The sequence below is a fragment of the Symphalangus syndactylus genome, chromosome 11, assembly GCF_028878055.3.
Source record: "Symphalangus syndactylus isolate Jambi chromosome 11, NHGRI_mSymSyn1-v2.1_pri, whole genome shotgun sequence".
In the NCBI taxonomy this organism is placed as follows: Eukaryota; Metazoa; Chordata; class Mammalia; order Primates; family Hylobatidae; genus Symphalangus; species Symphalangus syndactylus.
The window spans coordinates 40512521-40536560 of record NC_072433.2 but is presented as its reverse complement, the minus strand read 5'-3'; the positions used below and the strand labels follow the sequence as shown (position 1 = coordinate 40536560).

The following is a 24040-nucleotide window of genomic DNA, read 5'->3' as shown; positions in this document are numbered from 1 at the left end:
AGAGAGCCTCTTTAATTCTGATTTGGATTATCTGAAGGAAGTATGCATCAAGGACCTGTAACATGGCTTTCATTTTAATTTATTCTCTTCTTTCTTTCTTTTTCTGTATTTTGTTGTTGTTGTTGTTTGTTTTTGTTTTTGTTTTAAGATACAGTGTCACTCTATCACCCAGGCTGGAGTACAGAGGTGTGTTCATAGCTCACAGTAGCCTCAAGCTCCTGGAAACTGATCCTTCTGCCTCAGCCTCCTTAGTAACTAGAACTAAGCATATGCACCACCATACCCAGCTGATTTCTTTTTTTTTTTTTCTTTTTGGTAGAGATGGGGTCTTATTATATTGCTCAGGCTGGTCTCAAACTCCTGGCCTCAAGAAATCCTTCTGCGTTGGCCTCCCAAAGTGCTGAGATTACAGGCACGAGCCACTGCACCTAGCCTTAATTTTTTCTTGTTTCCTCATTTTGATGGCTAACAAGATGCCCATAGACACATCCAGATCAACTATGATCATCCTTCAGTGATGACCACTGTTAAGATTGCTGTTTAAATATTAGATGTTTAAAAATATATATGTTTACTCAACTGAGTTAGGGCCACAGTTTTATTTTTTCTCTAATAGCATTCATTAAACATTTGGCAAACATAAATTTATAAAAGGCATTATGCCAGGTATCTGAGGAGATAAAAAGATGTTTAAGACATTGTCTATGTCCTCAATGGAATTGCAGTCTGGTATTGGTGGAGATTCAGCAACAAGCGTAAATAATTCTAATAAAAGCAATGTACATGCCATTAGAAAATTATGTTACAGAAGCACACAGGAGCACTAATTTTGATTAAAAGGAAAGCAGTTGGGAATTTCCTGCATTTGCGCATTGCTGTTATCTTCTCCTATTTCTTTGACAGGTGCTGAGGAGAAAATACTTGGAGAATTTAGAGATACTTATAATCCAGCTGCTTCTGATTTTCATCTTCAAGCAATGATCCAGTCTGCTGGTAAATTGGTCCTTATTGATAAATTGCTTCCCAAAATGAAAGCCGGAGGTCATAAAGTGCTCATCTTCTCTCAGATGGTTCGCTGCCTTGACATCCTGGAGGACTATCTCATACATAAAAGGTAAAGCATATTGAATTATACTATGAATTATGCTAAGTATATGCTATTAAGATTTGTGCAGTACTGTAATGTAAATGAACTTTACTCATATCTTTCTCTTTACCTAGATTAGAATAATGCATTCAAATTTATAAGTAAAGATTGTTTAGGATTATGTGTTATATTTTCCTAACCTGCATATGTTGCAATATTAGATGTGCCTGAGGAGTCCAATTAAGAAAAGCTTGCAAATAAATATTTGTTGACCCAGGAATGGGTTTAAAAATGTACATTTTACTTGATGAATAAACCTGTGGATGAAACTTTAAATAGATATATATTTACAACAGTCATCTTCAAAATTGAAAAAAGTGATTCAAGAACCTTTGAATCTATTTCATTGTTATAATTAGAGCCTTAAGTTGTGGGACTTTTATTATTATTATATACTATATAAAATTTGTTCATGCTTTAATGTTTTCTGATTTGTTTCAATGTGGGTTTTCTGTTTGGTTTTGTTTATTGGTACATCACAATAAGATAGTGTTAAATATTGTCTAATCAGGCCGGGCACGGTGGCTCACATCTGTAATCCCAGCACTTTGGGAGCCTGAGGCAGGCAGATCACGAGGTCGGGAGATCAAGACCATCCTGGCTTACACAGTGAAACCCCCATCTCTACTAAAAAAATAAAATAAAATAAAATACAAAAAATTAGCCGGGCATGGTGTCAGGCACCTGTAGTCCCAGCTACTTGGGAGGCTGAGGCAGGAGAATGGCATGAACCTGGGAGGCGGAGCTTGCAGTGAGCCAAGATCACGCTGCTGCACTCCAGCCTGGGCGACAGAGCAAAACTCCGTCTCAAAAAAAAAAAAGGTTGTCCAATCAGTATTTAGGCTATAATAGGCTAATTATCATTGGATATTTTATCAGACCATTAGGATTCCATCTGATAGTAACATATTAATGTAAAAGAGAATCAGAAATTTCAGCTGTAGATTTTTTGTTTTGTTTTTGTTTTGTTGGTTTTTTGTTGTTGTTGTTGTTTTTGTTGTTTTTTTTTTTTTTTTTTCAAGACAAGGTCTCACTCTGTTGCCCAGGATGTTGTGCAGTGGTGTGATCATAGCTCATTGCAACCTCGAACTCCTAAGCTCAAGCAATCCTCCCACCTCAGCCTCCCAGGAAGCTGGGACTACAAGCATGCACTACCACACCCAGCTAATTTATTTTTGGTAGAGACAGGGTCTCACTATGTTGCCGAAGCCGGTCTCAAACTCCTGGGCTCAAGCAGTTCTTCCACCTCAGCCTCCCAAAGTGCTAGGATTATAGGCATGAGCCACCACACCTGGCTTGCAGATTTTAATTCAATAGATTTTAACCCATATAGATAAGTAAAGGTCTATACTGATTTATATTATTAGAGATTATGTAGTTCATTTTTATTTTTCATTTTTATTTCTAGTTCCATTTTTATTGTCAGTGTCCTACTCTTTAGCCTCATTTTAAAATGTATATTCTCAATTTTATATCATGTGATCTGAACATTAAGTTGCACTGTTCCCAAAAATAGTAATTCTTATGTTTTTTTAATCTCCTTACATGGAGAACTTCATACAGATAAAACTACTTATAAATTTCTATTGTAATAAATTTCATGGAAAATTCAGTTTCTTTATTGTCATAACAAACATTATTAGAAGTCTCCGTTTTGCAGGTACCAGAGATAACCGCGGAGAGACTGCTAAAACTCTAGTAAATCATATGTAGAAGTGTGTCAGATGTCATATGTATACCACTTAGAGTCCAAGCTCCTAAATTTTTATGTATTTTATTTTTATTTGATATCTTGCAGTTTTTGAGTTTTGTATATGTTAAATGGGGAAGGATAAAGGAAGTTAAAAGATAATCACTTTGCAGTAATGACTATAAAGAATTCAACAGCATTCCAGTGTGTTCTTAATAGATTGCAATATAGAAGCAAGTATGTCAGTCGAGAGCAACATGGATTAAGGACAAAAGAAACATTCATAGGCTTCTTGTATAACGTTTTTGTGAAAGTCTTTATTTCTTGCAAAAAAGTAATATATTATGATGAGATCAGCAAAGCAGTTTTTATAGACTGCCTTTTGTTATTCTAACTTCTGAAATAAAATTTATTGTAGCGTTCTTTTACCTATACATCCAGGAATTCAGAGGTTTTGTATCTTTATATTAGTTTTTGTTTTCTCCTTAACACCAACACCAAAAAGTATAAAGTCACAGAAACCACTTGAGATGATATTGCTTCTTAATTTTAGAGAAAACATAATGCTGCAGGAAAACTGACTTTACATTTGATAGAATATGTCTTCAATTTTATTATACTTATTTATGTAAATTTATTCCATTTCATTCCGTAGATATTTATATGAGCGAATTGATGGCAGAGTCAGAGGAAATCTTCGGCAAGCTGCTATAGATAGATTTAGTAAACCTGATTCAGATAGATTTGTTTTTCTCCTGTGTACCCGAGCTGGTGGGTTGGGCATCAACTTAACTGCAGCTGATACATGTATAATTTTTGATTCTGATTGGAATCCTCAAAATGATCTTCAGGTAAATAATTTCCTTGGCTAACAAAAAATGCATTTTTTTAAAAAGTAAAATTGTGTAACTGTTTTTGGCAATCCACATCTTTTATTTTTATCCGGACAAACTAATGTATGTTTCTTTATGAAATATCTGTGCCAAATAAAATAGGTGAAATTATTTTAATTGTTATGATAAAAACTATAATGACAAAAAATTTTTACTTTTTTATATGTCTCACTAATTTATAAAATATGTCTTACTAACTTATAAAAAGTTATACCTATTTGAGTACAGTAATTTTTGTTTGTTTGTTTAGATATGGGGTCTCACTATGTTGCCCTGGCTGGTCTTGAACCCCAGGACTCAAGCATTCCTCCCATCTTGGCCTCCAAAAGTGCTGGGTTTACAGGCATGCATCATCACGCCTGGCCTGATATTTTTATAGTTTAAAGAATATTATGTAAATTTGAAAGAGACCTAAGCTTTAAGAATAATTTATTTGTAATAAAATTAAAATTTCAGAATTTTAATCCTTAAAAATAAGTACTGGCTTATTCTGATTTTATCTTGTAATCATAATATAGTATGCTTTTTTAATAAAATACTTTAGAAAATGAAGGCACACATATCAGTAATGACTGTACTTGAACTACATAGAAATATAGGAATATTAATTACAGTGATCGAAGAGAGTCTAAATTTGCAGAAGGATATGAGAAGAGAACAAAATATAAGAGAAATTATTTTATTATTCATCATAGTCTTAATTGCATTGCAATTCATATTAGTACTTTTTTTTTTTATAAAACTAGTCAAGTGTAGTCATGAGAAGGGGAAAAGTAGAGTTCAATCTGTAACTGTGAACAACCCATTAAATAACTACCTTCAGACCAGCCATATTATATTTTTAAATAAGCATAAAAACAAATATAATAAATGGTTATTGAGAATATACCTAGCTTAAAACATATTTTAAATTGCTCATTTATATAACTATATGTAATCTACATTAAAATATCAAAAGATTACCCAAAATTAATAAGCCAGAGACCAGCTCTTTCTGTGGAAGGCTCAATTAGTAAATATTTCAAACTTTGTGTGCCACATAAGATCTCTGTCACACATTCTTGTTTGTTTGTCATAATCCTTTAAAAAGGTAAAAAAGCCATTCTTAGTTGGCAGGCCAGATTTGGTCCACAGGCTATAGTTTCCCAATTCCTACGTTAAACCAAAATCATAATTGTTTGCCTTTGAAATGCATGTTTGTACTTATAACTGCCCATAGTGGATGTTCTAAAAGTTAATTTAAAATAAAAAAGTCACTTTATAGAACCTGAAGAGAAAGTGGGAAAACCGTCCTGAATCTCCCAACTTCTCCCTCTCACTTATTTTTTCCTATTTGACTGCTAATGTAGATCCAGTCTTTACAGACTAAGATACTATTTGGCCTCTTGTACTTCCCCTACGCCTAGAGCAAAGTTGCCCATTTACAGTCCTGGGTTCCAAATGGCACAAAATGGATGTGGATAGAATAAAAGTGTCAACGAAGGGCAAAACATTAGTGCCCCCTGTATATTTTAAAGCCACATTTTATGATTTAATTTGTGTGAAGATAATGGAAAGGTGATTAATAATTTGGGAGAAAAACTAGATTCTGTAGAATATTTGGAGTCAAGATTTATCATACAAAGTTTAAGTTTAGTCAGAACTCAAGATAAAATATGAAGCCCTTATGTGATCTCTGATGTCTCCACTTTTAACATGTATGCATATTAATTAGTATGTCCTTCATTTAAATAAAATTTAGATATCCAGAGTTATTTACCTTGGGTGTTTTTTTTTTCCCCAAAATATGACCCAGCTTAGAAAGAAATCATAGATGACAGAAACAAGTGGAAACACATCCCGTGTTCATGGATGGGAAGAATTAATATTGTGAAAATGACCATACTGCCAAAAGCAATCTATAAATTCCATGCAATCCCCATCAGAATACCACCATCATTCTTCATAGATTTAGAAAATACAATTCTAAAATTCATATAGAACCAAAAAAGAGCCCGCATAGCCAAAGCAAGACTAAGCCAAAAGAACAAATCTGAAGGCATCACACTACCTGACTTCAAACTATACTATAAGGCCATAGTCATCAAAACAGCATGGTACTGGTATAAAAATAGACACATAGACCAATGGAACAGAATAGAGAACCCAGAAATAAACCCACATACTTACAGCCAACTGATCTTTGACAAAGCAAACAAAATCCTAAAGTGGGGAAAGGACACCTTATTCAACAAATGGTGCTGGGATAATTGGCAAGCCACATGTTAGAGAATGAAACTGGATCCTCTTCTCTCACCTTATACAAAAATCAACTCAAGATGCATTAAGGTCTTAAACCTAAGACCTGAAACTATAAAAATTCTAGAAAATAACATTGGAAAAACCCTTCTAGACATTGGCTTAGGCAAGGATTTCATGACTAAGGACCCAAAAGCAATTGCAGTAAAAACAAAGATAAATAGCTGGGACTTAATTAAACTAAAGAGCTTTTGCATGGCAAAAACAGACAGCAGAGTACAGACAACCCACAGAGTGGGAGAAAATCTTCACAATCTGTACTTCTGACCAAGGACTAATATCCAGAATCTACACAACAAACTCAAATCAGGAAAAAAAAAAAAAATTCCATCAAAAAGTGGGCTAAGGACATGAATAGACAGTTATCAAAAGAAGATATACAAATGACCAACAAACATGTGAAAAGATGGTCAACATCACTAATGATCAGGGAAATGCAAATCAAAACCACGTTGCGATACCACCTTACTTACTCCTGCAAGAATGGCCATAATCAAAAAATCAAAAAACAGTAGATGTTGGTGTGGATGCAGTGAACAGGGAACACGTCTACACTTCTAGTGGGAATATAAACTAGTACAGCCACTATGGAAAACAGTATGGAGATTCCTTAAAGAACTAAAAGTAGAACTACTGTTTGATCCAGCAATCTCACTACTGGGTATCTACTAAGAGGAAAATAAGTCATTATTCGAAAAAGCTACTTGGACACACATGTTTATAGTGGCACAATTCACAATAGCAAAATTGTGGAACCAACCCAAATGCCCATCAATCAATGAGTGGATAAAGAAACTGTGGTGTGTATATGTGCGTGTGTGGTGTGTATATGTGTGTGTGTGTGTGTGTGTGTATATATATATATATGATAGGATACTGCACAGCCATAAAAAACAATGAATTAACAGCATTTGCAGTGACCTGGATGATATTGGAGACTATTATTCCAAGTGAAGTAACTCAGGAATGGAAAACCAAACATCATGTGTTCTCACTTATAAGTGGGAGCTAAGCTGTGAGGAAACAAAGGCATAAGAATGGTATGATGGACTTTGGGGACTCCGGGAGAAGAGTGGGAGGTGGGTGAGGGATAAAATACTGCAAATATAGTGCAGTGTATACTGCTTAGGTGATGGTTGCACCAAAATCTCACAAATTACTACTAAAGAATTTATGTAACCAAATACCACCTGTACCCCAATAACTTATGGGAAAAAGTACCCAGCTTAAATAAAATGTATTGAAAAGATTGTCAATAATGTAATTGAAAAAAATTTAGAAATTTAGGGTTAGACTTTAAAACTTAAGTGGTAGCTCACACCTGTAATCCCAGTACTTTGAGGGGCCAAAGTGATAGGATCTCTTGAGCCCAGGAGTTCGATTGGGCAACACAGCAAGTCCCCATGTCTAAAAAAAGCAACAACAAAAAACTTGAGTTGCCATCAACTATAAAATCTGTTCATAGGTTTTGTGTCCCTGCCTAAAAGTATATTGACTACACTTCCGTTAAAACATAATAAGGCGGGGCGCAGTGGCTCACACCTGTAATCCCAGCACTTTGGGAGGTTGAGGCGAGTGGATCACTTGAGGTCAGGAGTTTGAGACCAGCCTGGCCAACATGGTGAAACCCCGTCTCTACTAAAAATACAAAAATTACTCGGGTGTGGTGGCAGGCGCTTGTAATCCCAGCTACTCAGGAGGTCGAGGCAGGAGAATCACTTGAACCCAGGAGGCGGAAGTTGCAGTGAGCCAAGATCCCACCACTGCACTCCAGCTGGGGTGACAGAGCAAGACTCCGTCTCAAAAAACAAACAAAAAAAATAGTTCTTTGTGAATTTATATTCTTTGATATTTAAGCTTGTAAACCAAATTTTAACTTATTCCTGATTGTGGGATTATTTCTCATTGTGGTAAGCTCTCCCTTAATTTCTAGAAAAAGGTTATATCTAATTCAATAAAAATGATCTAAGAATTCTTACATATGTTTATATGCCATACATATAGTTTACTATTAAGTGCCTTTTGAGAAAATAATTAAATATGTAACTTTTCATTTTTATAGGCCCAAGCTCGTTGCCACAGAATTGGTCAGAACAAAGCAGTTAAAGTCTACAGACTGGTAACTCGTAACTCGTATGAGAGAGAGATGTTTGACCGAGCCAGTTTGAAACTGGGCCTAGATAAAGCTGTGTTACAGAGCATGAGTGGAAGAGAAAATAATGTTGGTGGTGTATGTATAGTTTCTTTTTCACTTGAGATTTTTGTGTGTTTTTGCATTTAATTTTACCTCCAGTAGTGTGTCATTTAGTTTTGGTCCATGCAGAATACTAAACACATTTGTTTTCTGCAGGGGAACATTTTCAGGACAGAGCTATGTTTAGTTAATACTTTTGAATCCTTTTCTTTCTGTGTAGCTCCAGAGCTTATGAATTCTAAATGTATTTTCAAGATAGAAATTCTTTGCTCTCTTTTTAGGACATTTGTATGGTGTCATAGCAAGATAGAATTTGTGTTTATATAAACAGTTTTCAAATTCTTTTTTTAGTGTCAATCTACTAGCATTGGCTTTGTTTTGTTATAAATGGTGACATTTTGGCTTTTTTTTCCCTCAAGGTTCTTGCCTAATATCTATCAGTAATAGGATCCTAGTACTAGGTTTGGGCACATGGCTCACACCTGTAATCTCAGCACTTTGGGAGGCTGAGGTAGGAGGATTGCTTGAGCCTAGGAGTTTGAGACAAGCCTGGGCAACATGGCAAGACCCTGTCTCTATAAAATAAAAATTATCTGGGCATAATGGTGCATGCCTGTGGTCCACACCACTTGGGAAGCTGAGGCAGGAGACTCGCTTGAGCCCAGAAATTCAAGGCTGCAGTGAGCTGTGTTTACACCACTGCACTCTAGCATGGATAACAGAGCAAGACCCTGTCTTAAAAAGAAAAAAATAATAAAAAATAAAGAAAAGAACCTTGAAAGATGTTACCCAACCCTTAGGCCTTGTTTTAACCAAAGCCATTCTAGGCAGATGGGTAATTCTTATTTTAACAGAGCAAAGAAGAGTCAACAACTTCAATATATTATTTCTGTGAATTCTCTCTTATGCGCATCCCAAACCCAAATGCAGTTTAAGCATGCCTCTTGTGTTCTTTGACATCCTTTAGGGATACTTTCTCACTTTATGAACTTTAAAAAAAACTATTTTTATGGAAGTTAATTTCTCCTTAGATTCAGCAGCTTTCCAAAAAGGAAATAGAAGATCTGCTTCGAAGAGGTGCTTATGGTGCTATTATGGAGGAAGAAGATGAAGGCTCTAAATTCTGTGAAGAGGATATCGATCAGATTTTACTACGTCGTACAAAAACCATTACAATTGAATCAGAAGGACGTGGGTCAACATTTGCCAAGGTAATAGTGAGTGCAATTTTGTTAACATAGCAGTGATGTGCAACCTCCACCTCCCAAGTTCAAACAATTCCCTTGCCTCAGCCTCCCAAGTAGCTGAAACTACAGGCATGCGCCACCATGCCCAGCTAACTTTTGTATTTTTAGTAGAGATGGGGTTTCACTATGTTGGTCAGGCTGGTCTTGAACTCCTGACCTCAGGTGATCCACCCTCCTCGGTCTCCCAAAGTGCTGGGATTACAGGCATGAGCCACCGCGCCTGGCCTAGCTTATGGATTTTAAATAAACTCGAGAGTTATGTAGTTCTCTCATTATTTCCTTTGCTGGTAAGAATAGATTTATTTTCAAGTTCATTCATGCTGTCCTATAATAGAATTCAGCATTCCAGTCTGTTCTAATTTCCAAATTCAAAATAAAATTTAATTGCCACAAAAAAAAAAACATAGCAGTGATGTTCACATCCTAACTACTGAAAAAGTTTTAATTATCTCTTACACTGAATGTTTAAACATACTGAATTAGCCAAAATGCAGTAGGTAATGTATTTTCCTTCATTTTTTTCTGATCCCTTATGTTAATTTCACATGAACTCTTCTGATCCTTGTGAAATAGAATAAATGTAATAACTAGAAATGGTTCTAAATATTAGAGCAGAACATATGAAATCAAAGAAATTTAGAAACTAAACATCTGTATATACCAAAGGCAGAACAAAATGTAAGTAATGTAAGAGGTTAAATCAGCTTACATCAAATTTCAAATTTAAAGAACCTAAACGAGAGAAATAATTTCCGATTTCATTTTAAATACTTAAATCTGGCCGGGCGAGGTAGTTCACATCCGTAATCCCAGCACTTTGGGAGCCAAGGCGAGTGGATACGTGAGGTCAGGAGTATCTAAGTCTTAAGGGGTAAAATGAAATTTGTATTTTGGAAGGAAACATTAATAACTCTATACTCTGTTGGGCGATAATATTTGTAAAGTTTACTAATTGCCTTTATATTCCTTTTTTTTTTTTTTTTTTTTTTTTTTGAGACAGAGTCTCACTCCATCACACAGGCTGGAGTGCAGTGGCACAATCTCGGCCCACTGCAACCTCCGCCACCATGCCCAGCTAATTTTTGTAATTTTAGTAGAGACAGGGTTTCGCCATGTTAGCCAGTCTGGTCTCGAACTCCTGACCTCAGGTGATCCACCTGCCTCAGCCTCCCAAAGTGCTGAGATTACAGGCATGAACCACCACGCCCGGCCATATTCCATTTTTCTTTCTCTCTCTCTTTTTTTTTCCAAATCAAGACATGGTAAACTTACCTCTTCCATTCATCTGAATAGTTTATTATTGCAGTATTCTGTCTCACCTGCACTAATTGCAGAAAACTACATACAAGTTTTCTCTTTTCCACTGAACTTCCGTTCTACATTTCCCTTCTTCCCCATTCCCCTCTCTGCTTTCAATCCAGAAGTTTTTCTTTATCTTTATGGGGAATATTCTGGTATAGCAGGAAGTACAGGTGCTGTGCCAAAGTAATGATACTAGCCTTCAAATAGAAACTCGCTTGCATTCATTTAGCAGACTAATAAATTCTTGTGTCAGGTATTTTGCTAAATGCCAGGAATACTAAAATGAAAGGATTATAGTTGCTGAAAAAAAGTAGGAGATTATTAATTCTCTATGTTCTGAATAAAGAAAGCCTTTGCAAAGAAAAGAACATTCAACCTGAGTCTTGAGGGAATCGCGAATTTCATTGTTTTACAAAGAGAAAAAGCCAGCTAAATGAGTCATATGTTGCTAAACTACAAGGAATATTTCAGGAATATGACATAGGCATGTATGGATACAGGAGATGAGTTGCATGGAGATGAAACGGTGAAGGAGTTAGGGAAGTTGAACCTAACTTCACTCCCCTGCAGAAAGCCCTGTGAAGGGCTTTATGTGCCATTTTGAGGAATTTGAAATTGATCCTAAGGCAGTTAAGCTTTTAAAGTCCTTCAAGCAGAAATTGGACATAGTGCAATCTGGTTTAGAAATTTAAGTCTAGCAGCAGCATGGAGAACAAGTTGGAAAGGGGAAAGACTAGAAACAGGATTATTTAAGGGGCTTATGTAGGAAATAATGATGGGTGAACCAGGGTCATGGAGACCTACTTGAATCAATAGGAGTAGATGACCAGTTAGAAATTTTGAGAAGGAAGAGTCAGAAATGACTTGAAGATTTTTTGCTTAAGTAGCTAGGAGGGTCATGGTTGTCTTTAAGATAGAGAAGGACATTCATATGGGGAAAAGAAAGTATTGGAGCTGTTGTATTTATGACATTTACAGGATCCAAATGGAGATGTCTAGGAGAGTTGCCTGGGACACAGATACAGATCTGAAAATTAGTAGAGAATAAATCAGAAAAAAAATAGTTCCTTTTGTTTCCAAAAGGAACATTGCAGAAGTGAAGTATAAGACTGAGAACTAAAACTAGTCATGACTAAGTAGATGTACCCCGGCTCTAGTTTTTTTCCTGGGAAATCTTACTTAGTTTTGATTCCTTGGTTCTCTGCTCTATGGACAGATATATTTTTCCTCATATCTGAAATCTAATTAATATCAAAAGGTAGTCATGGTTATTGTCCTTGTTGATTAGGCCAAACATAGAGATACTGTCCTTAAAGTTGTTGTTTTGTTTTGTTTTTAATTAATGAAGGCATATGGAAAGCATTTAATGAGCACTTGTGATTCTTGGCTTCCTTATTTAACATGTTAATGATAATGATCATGGAAAGTCAGAAAAATAGGGTTTGAATTCTCACTCATAAGCTGAGTGACCTTGAACAATTAACCTCTTTGAGTCTTACTTTAAAGAGGAGATCATAATAATCGTACTTGGCCTTTCCTACTTTACTATACAGTGCTATCTAACTTTTATTTTACTTAGAGAACTTAAGTATACTCTAATGCTCTGAGAATTGAGAAATGCTTAAACATTTAAATATCTACTTTAAATCCTCACACTAGAGAGTAACTATCACATTTGAAAGCTGATAAGGTACCACAGTGCTGAGGAGAATTGAGAGTTTGCTCTAGTTGTTTTATAATTTGTTCATTTCCCAAATAATTCGTTCATTCCCATAGTTGTATGGGAATGCTATTAGATACTGGACATTTGCCAAAATGGGATATGACGTAAAGTTAGTAGTATTTTACATTTTTTCCTGGGATCCAAAGACTTCAGCTCTGCTCAACTGTTTTCAACAATTTGAAGAAATAAAATAATTCCATTCTGTTTTTCTTTGCATTATCAAATAGTATTTAATAAGGAGCTACATATATGGAGCAGGGTCCTTATGAGACTATTTAGACTTAGTACATATCCATCAAATAGATAGAACTCATTATTGGTAACTTCATTTTCAAGTGATGATATCCCCTAAAACTTGTTTTGAGAGATTTTTATAAGGGCAGCCAGGTGGGTCCTAGAAACAGAAACGTTTCTAGTCTGATTTTTAAAAATTTCATAGAGAACAAAATACTTTGAGTTGCTTAATTTACAAAGGAAAAACCATCTAAATTGTGCTGCAGATGGGTTGCTTATTTGTAAGGGCCTTTAGTTGACACCTTCTGCCTTTCTGCCACTATCTGTCATAGGAAGATAGATTTCGCAATTTAAAATCTTCTCTTGCAAATAATACAGAGATTTAATGGTGGAAGGAATGCATTTTAAGAAGAAAAATTTAGGGGGAACTAGGATATTAGGATTTAATATTTGGAAGGAGTAGCATCTTATTTCTATAGGCATAATTGCTTGTCACAATTCTTGAGAATCATGTAAGTTATCTTGTAAATAGGTTATATGTCAGTTAGCAAAAGCCTCTTGAATTGTTTAGAAATTTAAAATTGTTTTATTTGTAAATTAAATTTATCATTTGTCTTATAATGAATGTAACAAAGCTATTTAATTCTGAAATGTAATTTCTTCCAGATAAATTTTTTAAATTATCAATAGTTATATGATAGCAGAATAAAAATTATTATACACTGCAGCATATAATTTTTTTTTAGGTAAACAACCAAAAAGTAACACACTTTAAAATCCGATTGTGTCCTTTCAATTACTTCATGTTTAATCGTTCCTCATGGCTTTTTGTTTTTTGTTGTTGGGTGTTTTTTTTGTTTTTGTTTTGTGACAGATCTCACTCTGTCACTCAAGCTGGAGTGCAGTGGTGCAGTGATTCACTACAGCCTTGATTTCCTGGGCTCAAGTGGTCCTCCTGCCTCAGCCTCCCATGTTGCAGGGACCACAGGCACATGCCACCATGCCCAGTTAATTTTTTGATTTTTTAATAGAGATGGGAGTCTTACTTTGTTGCCCAGGCTGGTCTCAAACTCCTGAGCTCAAGCAGTCTTCCCACCTTACCCTCCCAAAGTGTTGGGATTACAGGCATGAGCCACTATGCCCAGCCTGCTTTTCATGTTAAGTGTTCTCCAGTTCATGTAAAGCAAATACTTATTTACCAGATTGGTTAAATCTCAAGAGGCATGTATCACTGAAACTGTAGAACAGAATAAAACCCTATGAATGTCATTTAGTAAACTTTTCACTATTCCTGAAAATTGATATGTTTATAATAATGAAGATATTAAAGTATCATATATCCTCAGTTGTGAGAAATTTGTTCTGAAATAGTTAAGGAATTACTTGCATGTAGTTAGATGTCTGTTCCTCATACTCATTTATACCCGTTTGATGAATTGTTATAATATACTTATTTTATACAGCTAATGATAGCTGTGTTGTTTTGTTTTATCAAACTAGTTAGTATTTGTTCTTTCAAGTTGGATATGAAGGTCAGGACTGGTGGCACACGCCTCTAATTCTAACACTTCGGGAGGCCAAGGCAGGAAGATCACTTGAGGCTGGAAGTTCGAGACCAGCCTAGGCAACAAAGTGAAACTCCATCTCTACAAAAAAGTTAAAACTCAGCCAGGCAAGCTGGCATATGCTTGTTGTCTCAGCTACTTGGGAGGCTGAGGCAGGAGGATTGTTTGAGACCAAGAGCTAGAGGCTGCAATGAGCTACGATCATATAGCTGTACTCCAGTCTGGGCAACAGAGTGAAATCTTTTCTCAAAAAAAAAAAAAAATGTTGAATATGAGTTTTTATAATATGTGGTTTCTCATTAAGAGTGTCTCATGCTATTTCCTGTTGACATTGTAACAAATTATCACAAAGCCCATGAGGCTCATGGCTTAAGACAACACAGACTTTTTCTTTTATAGTTCTAGGTGTCAGAAGTCTAACATGAGTCTTACAGGGATAAAATCAAGGTGTCAGTAGGGCTGGTTCATTCTGGAAGCTTTAAGGGAGAATCTGTTTCTTATTCTTCCACTTCCTAAGACTGCCTGCTTTCCTTGGCTTGTGGCCACAGTACTCCCATGTCTGCTTCTGTCACGTCATATGCTTTTTCTCTTCTAGAGTCAGATCTCCCACTGACTCACTTTTGTAAGAACATTTATAATTACATTTAGGGCCTATTTGGATAATACAAGCTATCTCTGTATTTCAAGGTCCTTAACTTAATCATATCTGCAAAGTCCCTTTTCCATATAAGACAAAACTCACAAGGTTCCAGGGATTAGGATGAGGTATCTTTGGGGACCATTATTCAGTTTATCACATTCATCAGTTCAAAGAAATATAAAATTAGTTTTTCAGTAGTTTTATAATATTAAAGCTATAGTTTAGAGAAAGCGAAAAAAAAAGGAATTTAAATCCATTTCATTAAAACATTTGTTCCTGTCATTTCTGTTTAATAAATATGCGCAAAAGGCACATTTTGAAACACAGTATTTAACATTTGCTTTATTTTATGTAAGCATCTTAAAAGCCAAACCTCAAAAGAATACTAGATTGAATGAATGAGTACATTTATTACTTGGTAAGCAATAACATGAACAGAATCTGAAGTTCAGCAAGAGGCATTTAGCCTTTTAATTTTTGGTTTTTTAGACTTTTTTTTTTTTTTTTTTTTGAGACAGGTTCTTGTTTTCTCGCCAGGCTGGAGTGCAGTGGTGCAATCATGGTCCACAGTAGCCTTGACCTCTCAACCTCCTGGGGTCAAGTGACTCACGCACCTCAGCCTCCCAAGTAGCTGGGACTACAGGTGTGCACCACCATGTCAGGCTAATTTTAAAAGAAATTATTACAGAGATGGGGTCTCACTATGTTGCCCAGGCTGGTCTTGAACTCGTGGGCTCAAGTAATCCTCCTGCCTTGGCCTCCCAGAGTATTGGGATTTATGGACGTGAGCCACCATGCCTGCCCTGGATGTTTTATAAAGTTTAAACTACAAATACAGACAGTATTCAAGAGTTATCAACTCATGCTAAACTTGTTTCATCACCACCTCCCACTTTTTCATACTGTTTCGAAGCAAATCCCAGATGTAATCACCAACTTTACATGTTTCCATATGTATCATTAAAAATAAAGACTTTTAAAACATACTACAATACTATTACCACATTTAAAAATAAAATGAAACATAATTCCTTGCTGTTAATTATCAGTGCTTAAACTGACAGTTATCTTGAGTATCAAAAAATGACTTGTTTGCTTTTAACAGTTTTATCTTTTTAATGTGGGATTTTTCTGGATTTTTTAAATTTTATCAAGACTTTTTTTTAATTAAGATTTTTACCTTTTGTTTGTATCCCTGATAATTGGGCATTATCTTAAAACCATTTACTAGTCTCCTTTGAAAATCATTTTATGTGACCGTATTCTTCTATTTATTTTTATAAAAATTCACATAACATTTTTCAGGCCCTTAACACATTGTGTATCTTCAATGCTTCTTTCGTTTTCATAAAGCGTTTTGATGACATTTTTTGGTGAGACCTATTTACAGTGATTTAAGTTGTAAATAATGGTTATTAGAACACAAGTTAAAGAGTTGAAGTGTTATCTTTAGAGTTTCTTCCAACTAAAACATTTTATAATTTCCACAGCATTTACGAAAATAAATCACTTATATTTTCTTCTTTTGCTCCTCAATACTTTCTTAAATTTTTACAGTGGTTATGCAGTGTTTCTGTGGTAAGGTAGAGTTTCTTGTTTGTGTGTGTTTGGGAAAAGAGTTTTTAAAATGACAATGATTTATTTTCCTTTATTTCCCATATCCTGTGTTATATTTCCTTTAGGAGATATTACTATCTGAAAATGTGATGAAAATAAACTAGAAATATACCAGAAAATTAACTCTGTAGTGCAGGCAGGTTTGGAAATTCTTATTCTCTAACCTGATTTCTTAATGGTCTTGTAATGTTTTCAGAAACCATACCTCCGTTTTCTGTAGCCTCCTCACCAAAAAGATTCAGTACTTACTTACCAAAAGTATAAGAGTTAACCAACAGTAATAACTTATTTAATTCCGCTCCTAAACTTCAGCCTGTGTTTGCATTAAGCCTTTGCCTTAAGCAGATGCAGTGCTGTGTTTCAGACCACTGAATTTGAAACACCCTTTGATGTATGAATATGCGGAATTCAAATTCTATCCATAGTAAATGTGAGGAGATAATGTTTTAAGTGTACTTTGATAGATTTTTCCTCTAAAACTGCCATTATGTATTTCAGGCGAGTTTTGTGGCATCTGGAAACCGGACAGATATTTCTTTAGATGATCCCAACTTCTGGCAAAAATGGGCTAAAAAGGCAGAAATAGATATAGAGGCCATCAGTGGCAGAGTAAGTATGTTTATCCCTCTAAAATAAACTTGCTTTTGGGATACTTTGGCAATAGTATTGTAATATTTTAAGGTATCCAATTATGCAGTTACTAAAACAAATTTCTGCATATATAAATTGAAGTATGATAGCAGAATGAACTGAGTGAGGTACTCCTTCAATTTAATACATCTAATACCTCCTATGATGGGTCATCCCTACAGGGAAAGTTTAACTTTTGGTTATAATTTACATTCTTAAAATTATAATATGTTTTTTAAATTTTTTTAATGTCTTCAAATCGTGGGTACATTTATTTTCTCTTTAATGTTTTCTTAGTGTCAGAACCCATTAATGATAATCTAGTAAAATGTAAATAAAAGGAGAAAAAAGCAGTCAAGAAAGTGGCATTTTTTAAACTGTTTCTCTTATGACTTCCCTTGAGCTAAGAAAAGGTCAAAATGCTAAAATTCACTTTATGGAACTGATAATAATAGCATAACTGCTTATTTACTAAGACACACTTGTCTAATAATTATATAGAAATCAGTATTTTTGAGTCTTACCGATTATTAAAATAACAGCTAGATGATTAAAGGAATTTTATATTAAGCACTGATGCATTGGATCTTTGTTGATAGCCTTTTAAAATGTAAAGCTTTACAATTAGGAGTAACACCGCTACCATCCATAAGTATTATTGTTGAATGCATTTTGGAAATATATGTAATTCTGTGTGAAACAGGTAAACATGAAAAGGTAATTATAAAAATATTATTGGCATGTGGCATGTTCATATACCTAAACAAGTAGTGGGGTCTGCAAAACACTATAAAAGTTCGTAAGTGAGTTTAGTGAATTAACGGGATAGAAGATAAATATGCCATTGAGCCTTCCTAAATGTCAGTACTAACAGAAATAGAAAAATATAATGTAATAGGATATCTACTTCACAGTAGAAAAAAAAAAGATATAGAACACTTAAGAATATACCTAAAGAAAGCTGTGTTTGATTTCTGTAAGGTGAAATTTGGTTGGGAGATGTGTCCATTGGGAATATTTTAAGCATTTTAACAGTTCGTTTGTAAACATAGAAATGTTAATGCATAGATGTAATGCAATGCAAATCAGAATGTTAAACAATTTTTTCTTATAACTAGACAAAATAATTTTAAATTTTTTTTGGAAGAATATTTAATGCACTCTTAGGAATCTGTCCTGCAGCAATAAGCATACGTGTACAATGATAATACAGTACAGTGATACTCATTGCAGCATTTTTTGTTATAGCAAAAATTTAGAAACTAAATTTTCTATATGGGAGCAATGGTACATTCATACTGTCTAATGCAATAATTAAAATAAAAAATAATAAGAATGGACATTCTTATGTACCATCTACTGTGGACTAACAGAGCTCCAAGACAGAGAAAGAGAGAGATGCAGAATGATGCTTACAATGTGATCTCTATTTATGATTTTTCAGCAGTATATATTGGTAATTACATCCTGGTGGGTAAGAAAGTGGTAAACAAATATATAAGATAATTTAGGGAGTGAGGAAAATAAAGCAGTAAGATGGTAGAGAATGCTGGAGAAATAGAATTAGACTAGGTGAAGTGATCAAGGGAGGTCACTGCAAAAGGATTATCTGCACAGAGACTTGAATGAAGAGAAAGAGCCAATACACTGTAATGTCAGGAAAAGCTTTGAGGCAGAGGGAATGGCAATGAGACGCTGGTAGAAATAAGCTTAGTGTATTCTAGAAGCAGAAATACATTGTGGCAGAATGTGAAGAGTTAGTGAGCATGGTGGTAATAGATGAGGTCAGAGACTGATGACATGGGCCAAATCAACAGGGCTTTGTAGATTATTTTAAGGAGTTAAGGATTTTGTAAATAAACTTATATAAGCATATAGTCATTTAATACTTGTGCAATAACATTTTAAAGTTTATACTTTTGTAAAAAATTAAAGACTTTTCTGAAAATGTATAATAAAGACTAATATTACTGTATGTTAAAGTATCTAAATATATTAATACAGCTGGGCACAGTGGCTCATTCCTGTATAATCCCAGCACTTCAGGAGGCTGAGAGGCAGGAGGATTGGTTGAAGCTAGGAGTTTGGTACCAGCCTGGGCAACATAGCAAGACCCTGTTCTCTACAAAAAAAAAATTAAAATTAGCTAGGCATGGTTGTGCGTGACTGTAATCCTAGCTACGAAGGAGCCTGAAGGTGTGAGGATGGCTTGACCCCAAGAGTTCGAGGCTGCAGTGAGCTGTGATTGTGCCATTGCATTCCAGCCTGAGTGACATCAAGAACCTGTCTTTAAAAAAATAAATTAATTAAAAAAAATAAAATATATTAATATAAAACAATAGTTTAAAAAGTATGTTACTAGGCCGGGCGCGGTGGCTCACGCTTGTAATCCCAGCACTTTGGGAGGCCGAGGCGGGCGGATCACGAGGTCAGGAGATCGAGACCACGGTGAAACCCCGTCTCTACTAAAAATACAAAAAAGTAGCCGGGCGCTGTGGTGGGCCCCTGTAGTCCCAGCTACTCGGAGAGGCTGAGGCAGGAGAATGGCGTGAACCCGGGAGGCGGAGCTTGCAGTGAGCCGAGATTGCGCCACTGCACTCTAGCCTGGGCGACAGAGCGAGACTCCGTCTCAAAAAAAAATAAAAAATAAAAAAATAAAAATAAAAAAAAATAAAAAGTATGGTACTGACAGAAAGATACAAAGCAAAGAATAGGATAACAACAGAAAAAGATCAAAGTATAAGTTTATGACATATACAAATAGTGCTAAAGAAAGATGATTTAATAAATAGTGATTAGGATATTGGATTAGCATTTGGGAGGAGCGTTATAATCCTATGCTGTATACCAAGTAAACTCTAATTTGTGATAAAATATTTTTAAGTGTTTTTTAATCAAAACATGAAAAATAGAAATTAGATTTCTTTTCACAAATATTTGGGTGGAAAAACATTCTAAATTAGAAGTTACAAAGGAAGTGACTGGCATATTTAACTATACAAGACAGAATTATGTAATGGAAAAATGAAAGTGCAGTCAGAGTGGTGACACTATTTGTAGCAGAAATGTATATGAAAGTTAATGTTTCTATTATATAAAAGCTAATATAAGTTGATCAAAAATGTATCAAATCTCAAAAGATTTGGGGAAAAAGACATTTGAAAATTAAGAAAAAAATACAATTAGTTTTTTTTGTTTTTTTTTTTTTAAGGAAACTGGGAAGGGGAAAAAGAGGAAAAGGGACAAGTCTTTCTTACGGAAGAATTCCATTTAATAAATGTAGAAGGAATGAAGGAAATAAAAAATCACCATGAATCAACTGTAGTAATAATTGTAGCATACAAGATCCATCAGTGAATTCTAAAATTAGTGGGTAAAAGTTTAAGGAGACACAACATATTTATGTGTCTTCAAAGAATATTTCTGAAATACTTATTAATTCCAAAAGGAAAACTAGTAACTTCACAGTGGAGAAACTTGGCAAAAGTTAACATCACCTGTCATAGGACATCACATGCCCCTTAAATATAATGCATTTCATACATATTATGGCATACCAGGACCTTTATGGTCTGGTCCCTGCCTTCTCTCCTACCATTTGTCCTCTTCTGCTCTAGGACATAAGCATTTCCTGAAAATCTGATACCATTTCAGGTCCCTTGCTCTTTCCTCTACTTGTAATGCTATCTCTTTCCTCACTGCCTAGCAAACTACTTTTAATTCTTTAAGAACTCTTTCTAGTATCACTACTTTGTGACATTTTCTCTGACTGTGATACCTCTTATATCATAAAAAAATTCATCCCGAATAGCATTTATTTAGTGACACATTTGTCTGTGTAACTAAAACTTTGGATTCCTTTATGAGTAGAAACAGCCTTATTCATCATTATACCACAGCCCATAACATAGTGCCTAGCTTAGAGAAGTTTCTCAATAAAAATAAAAAGTATGTTAACCTAAATTGTTTTGAATGAATTAAACTGAATCGAACGTACTGAGGTTGATGCAATTAACTGCCTTGCTTTTTGTGTATTAAGTCTTTTGGAAAGCACTGTAAAATATTCATAACCTTTGACCAGTATTTCCATTTCTGGATACTTCCCTTCTTTTGAATTTATCTTTAGAATAAACTTAAGCCACAAAGATTTACTTTAGCATTATTTATTTTAAAAATTAAGGACAATCTAAATTATGAATTAGGTAAAGAAAAATTATAAGGCATAAATTTAGTTTAAAATATTTTTATGATTATGATAATGTTATATTAATATACAAAATATCAAGTTCTTTTTATCCTATGACTATAATGTCGTAAAATTTTACATGTGTGGTAGTAAGAATTCTAAAGGAATATAAGCAATTCTAAGTTGACTGAATAGGTTGGTGAAACTGTTAGTGGTTTCTTTTTGTCTGTGTTTCTGTAATTATTGTTTGTACAAGGTGAAAATGTAGAACACTGTTGTAAGCAAAATCATAAAAGCACCTTCAAGTAATAGCTGTTCTGTTTTACAGAACAGCTTGGTTATTGACACTCCAAGAATTAGGAAGCAAACAAGACCTTTTAGTGCCACAAAAGATGAATTGGCTGAATTATCTGAAGCTGAAAGTGAAGGAGATGAAAAGCCCAAACTCCGGAGACCCTGTGACCGTTCCAATGGCTATGGAAGAACTGAATGCTTTAGAGTTGAGAAAAACCTGCTAGTTTATGGGTAAAACATTGTTTTTAATATTTGCTCTAAGTAGTCTGGTATGTAATGTTACAGAAAATATATACTGGTTTTGAGTATATTTTTTATCTTCTTAGAATCATTAAAATTTACTTTTGAAGTACTCTTTCTATTTTTAGCATATATTTAAGAGCAGAATGATGAGATTATCCTCAAGTATTTAAATTTTCAAAGTATCACTAAATTCAAACTTCTTGTTCTTAAATTTGCATATTCAGTAATACAAATTAGATGTTATCCATTACTGAATATAATATACTAGAAATTACTATACCATTCCTCTACATTCTATGCATGGGTAGGGAAGACTTAATTAGGAAAAATGACAATTTTTTTAAGTTTTTCATTCCTTTTATCTGTGAGTTATATTTTTCTCTAGAACTTGACTCAATATCAATGTAACTATACCCTTTTTAACCAGGTGGGGCCGATGGAGAGAGATTCTATCTCATGGCCGTTTCAAAAGGCAGCTAAATGAACACGATGTAGAGATAATTTGCCGAGCTCTCTTAGCATATTGCCTTGTTCACTACCGAGGAGATGAGAAGATTAAAGGTTTCATATGGGATCTCATTACTCCAACTGAAGATGGACAGACACGAGAGCTACAGAATCATCTAGGTAAGAACATTGTTTCATTTGCTTTTAAAATTTAGTTATATAAGTAATACTTAACGTATTCTCCTATAAAATATAAAAGCATTACAAATAGTATTAAGGAACCTTAACTTTCACTGCCAATTCAAGTTTCCAGCTTCAGAAAATGCCAATGTTACCAGTTTGGTGGATTTTACATTTTATTATCAAATATGTATCTGTTTGGAATTGATGACCCAACTAAATGTCTTAGAGGTCTTTCTATTTATGCTCAGATAGATCTATCTCATTTTTTAAGTTCTGCTTAGTATTCCATAGTATGGATATTCCATAATTATTTAGTATCTCCTCTGATGATGGGTATTTAGGTAGTTTCAATTTTAGACAATTAAAAAACAAGTTTCAGAGAAGATCCATGTACCCTCCTCCTTGTGCATGCAAATAAATCTTTCACTAAAGTAGATATCAAAAATGGAATTATTAAAGTATAGCTTATATACATCTTTATTACCTAAAATGTGGTCTCTGGGTCAGCAGCATCAGCATCTTCTGGAAGCTTCTTAGAAATGCAGAATCTTAGGCCTCAGATTTACTGAATAAGAATCTGCATTTTAACAAGATCCATAAGAATTAGTGTACATATTTAAGTTTGAGAAACATTGATAGGCATTTTAAATTTTCATAATACTTTTTAATTTTTGCTTATTATTTGAGACAGGATTTTGCTCTGTCCCCCAGGCTAGAGTACAGTGATGCAAACATGGCTCAATGCAGCCTCCACCTCCTGGGTTCAAGCCATCCTTCTGCCTCAACCTCCTGAGTAGCTGAGACCACAAGCATGTAGCACCACACCTGGCTTTTAAAAATTTTTTTTATATTGTAGAGTCAGGGTCCTACCATGTTGCCCAGGCTGGTCTTGAACTCCTGGGCTCAAGCAATCCTTCCCCCTCAGCCACCCGAAGTGCTGGGATCACAGACATGAGCCACCATGCCTGGCCTAAATTTTCATTATACTTTAATTTGCTGTCCAAAATGGTTATGCCAATTTACAGTCCTCTCAGAGGTACATGCTAGTACTTTTTTTCTCCTTAGCCTTGCTAACAGAACATTCTTTTCTGCATAAAATAATTATTTTATAGCATAAAATAATTGAATTTCCAGTAAAAAATAAAAAGAATTACTATGCCCTTAAATTTGTTACAATTTTATTCTATTTAATCAAAAGTATCTATTGAATGCCTGGTGTGTGTCTTGTGCAAGGTGTTGAAAAGATAAGAAGAAACAAAATAGACAAGATCCCTGAGCTCATGAACCTTACATTCTAACCAGGTAGACAGACATAGTAAGAATGTACATTAGTTACAGATTGTGGTAATTACTGTGAAGTAAATAAACTATAGAGATGGAGAACAACAGAAAGCACCCATTTTAGATAGGGTGGTCAGTGTAGGCCTATTTTAATAGGAGACAGTGAGTTTAATTAATGTGAAGACCTGACTTCTAGGTAGATGGAAGAATCACACAAATGTAATTT

At 34.7% G+C, this 24040-nt stretch overlaps 1 protein-coding gene across 20 annotated transcripts in view; it reads left to right on the top strand.

Moving 5' to 3' along the window:
• Positions 1–24040, top strand: part of CHD9 (chromodomain helicase DNA binding protein 9) — a 278999-nt gene that overhangs the window by 195675 nt on the left and 59284 nt on the right. For all 20 annotated transcript variants that reach the window (XR_010114408.1, XR_008649331.2, XM_055232971.2 and 17 more), the window contains 7 exons: positions 904–1114; positions 3493–3688; positions 8091–8258; positions 9254–9433; positions 17049–17159; positions 21695–21891; positions 22331–22530. Coding sequence is in view for 18 of the 20 variants with exons in the window: in XM_055232971.2 (XP_055088946.1) it covers positions 904–1114; positions 3493–3688; positions 8091–8258; positions 9254–9433; positions 17049–17159; positions 21695–21891; positions 22331–22530 (1263 nt within the window). In the remaining 2 variants the exon portion in view is untranslated. The remainder of the gene's footprint in view (positions 1–903; positions 1115–3492; positions 3689–8090; positions 8259–9253; positions 9434–17048; positions 17160–21694; positions 21892–22330; positions 22531–24040) is intronic.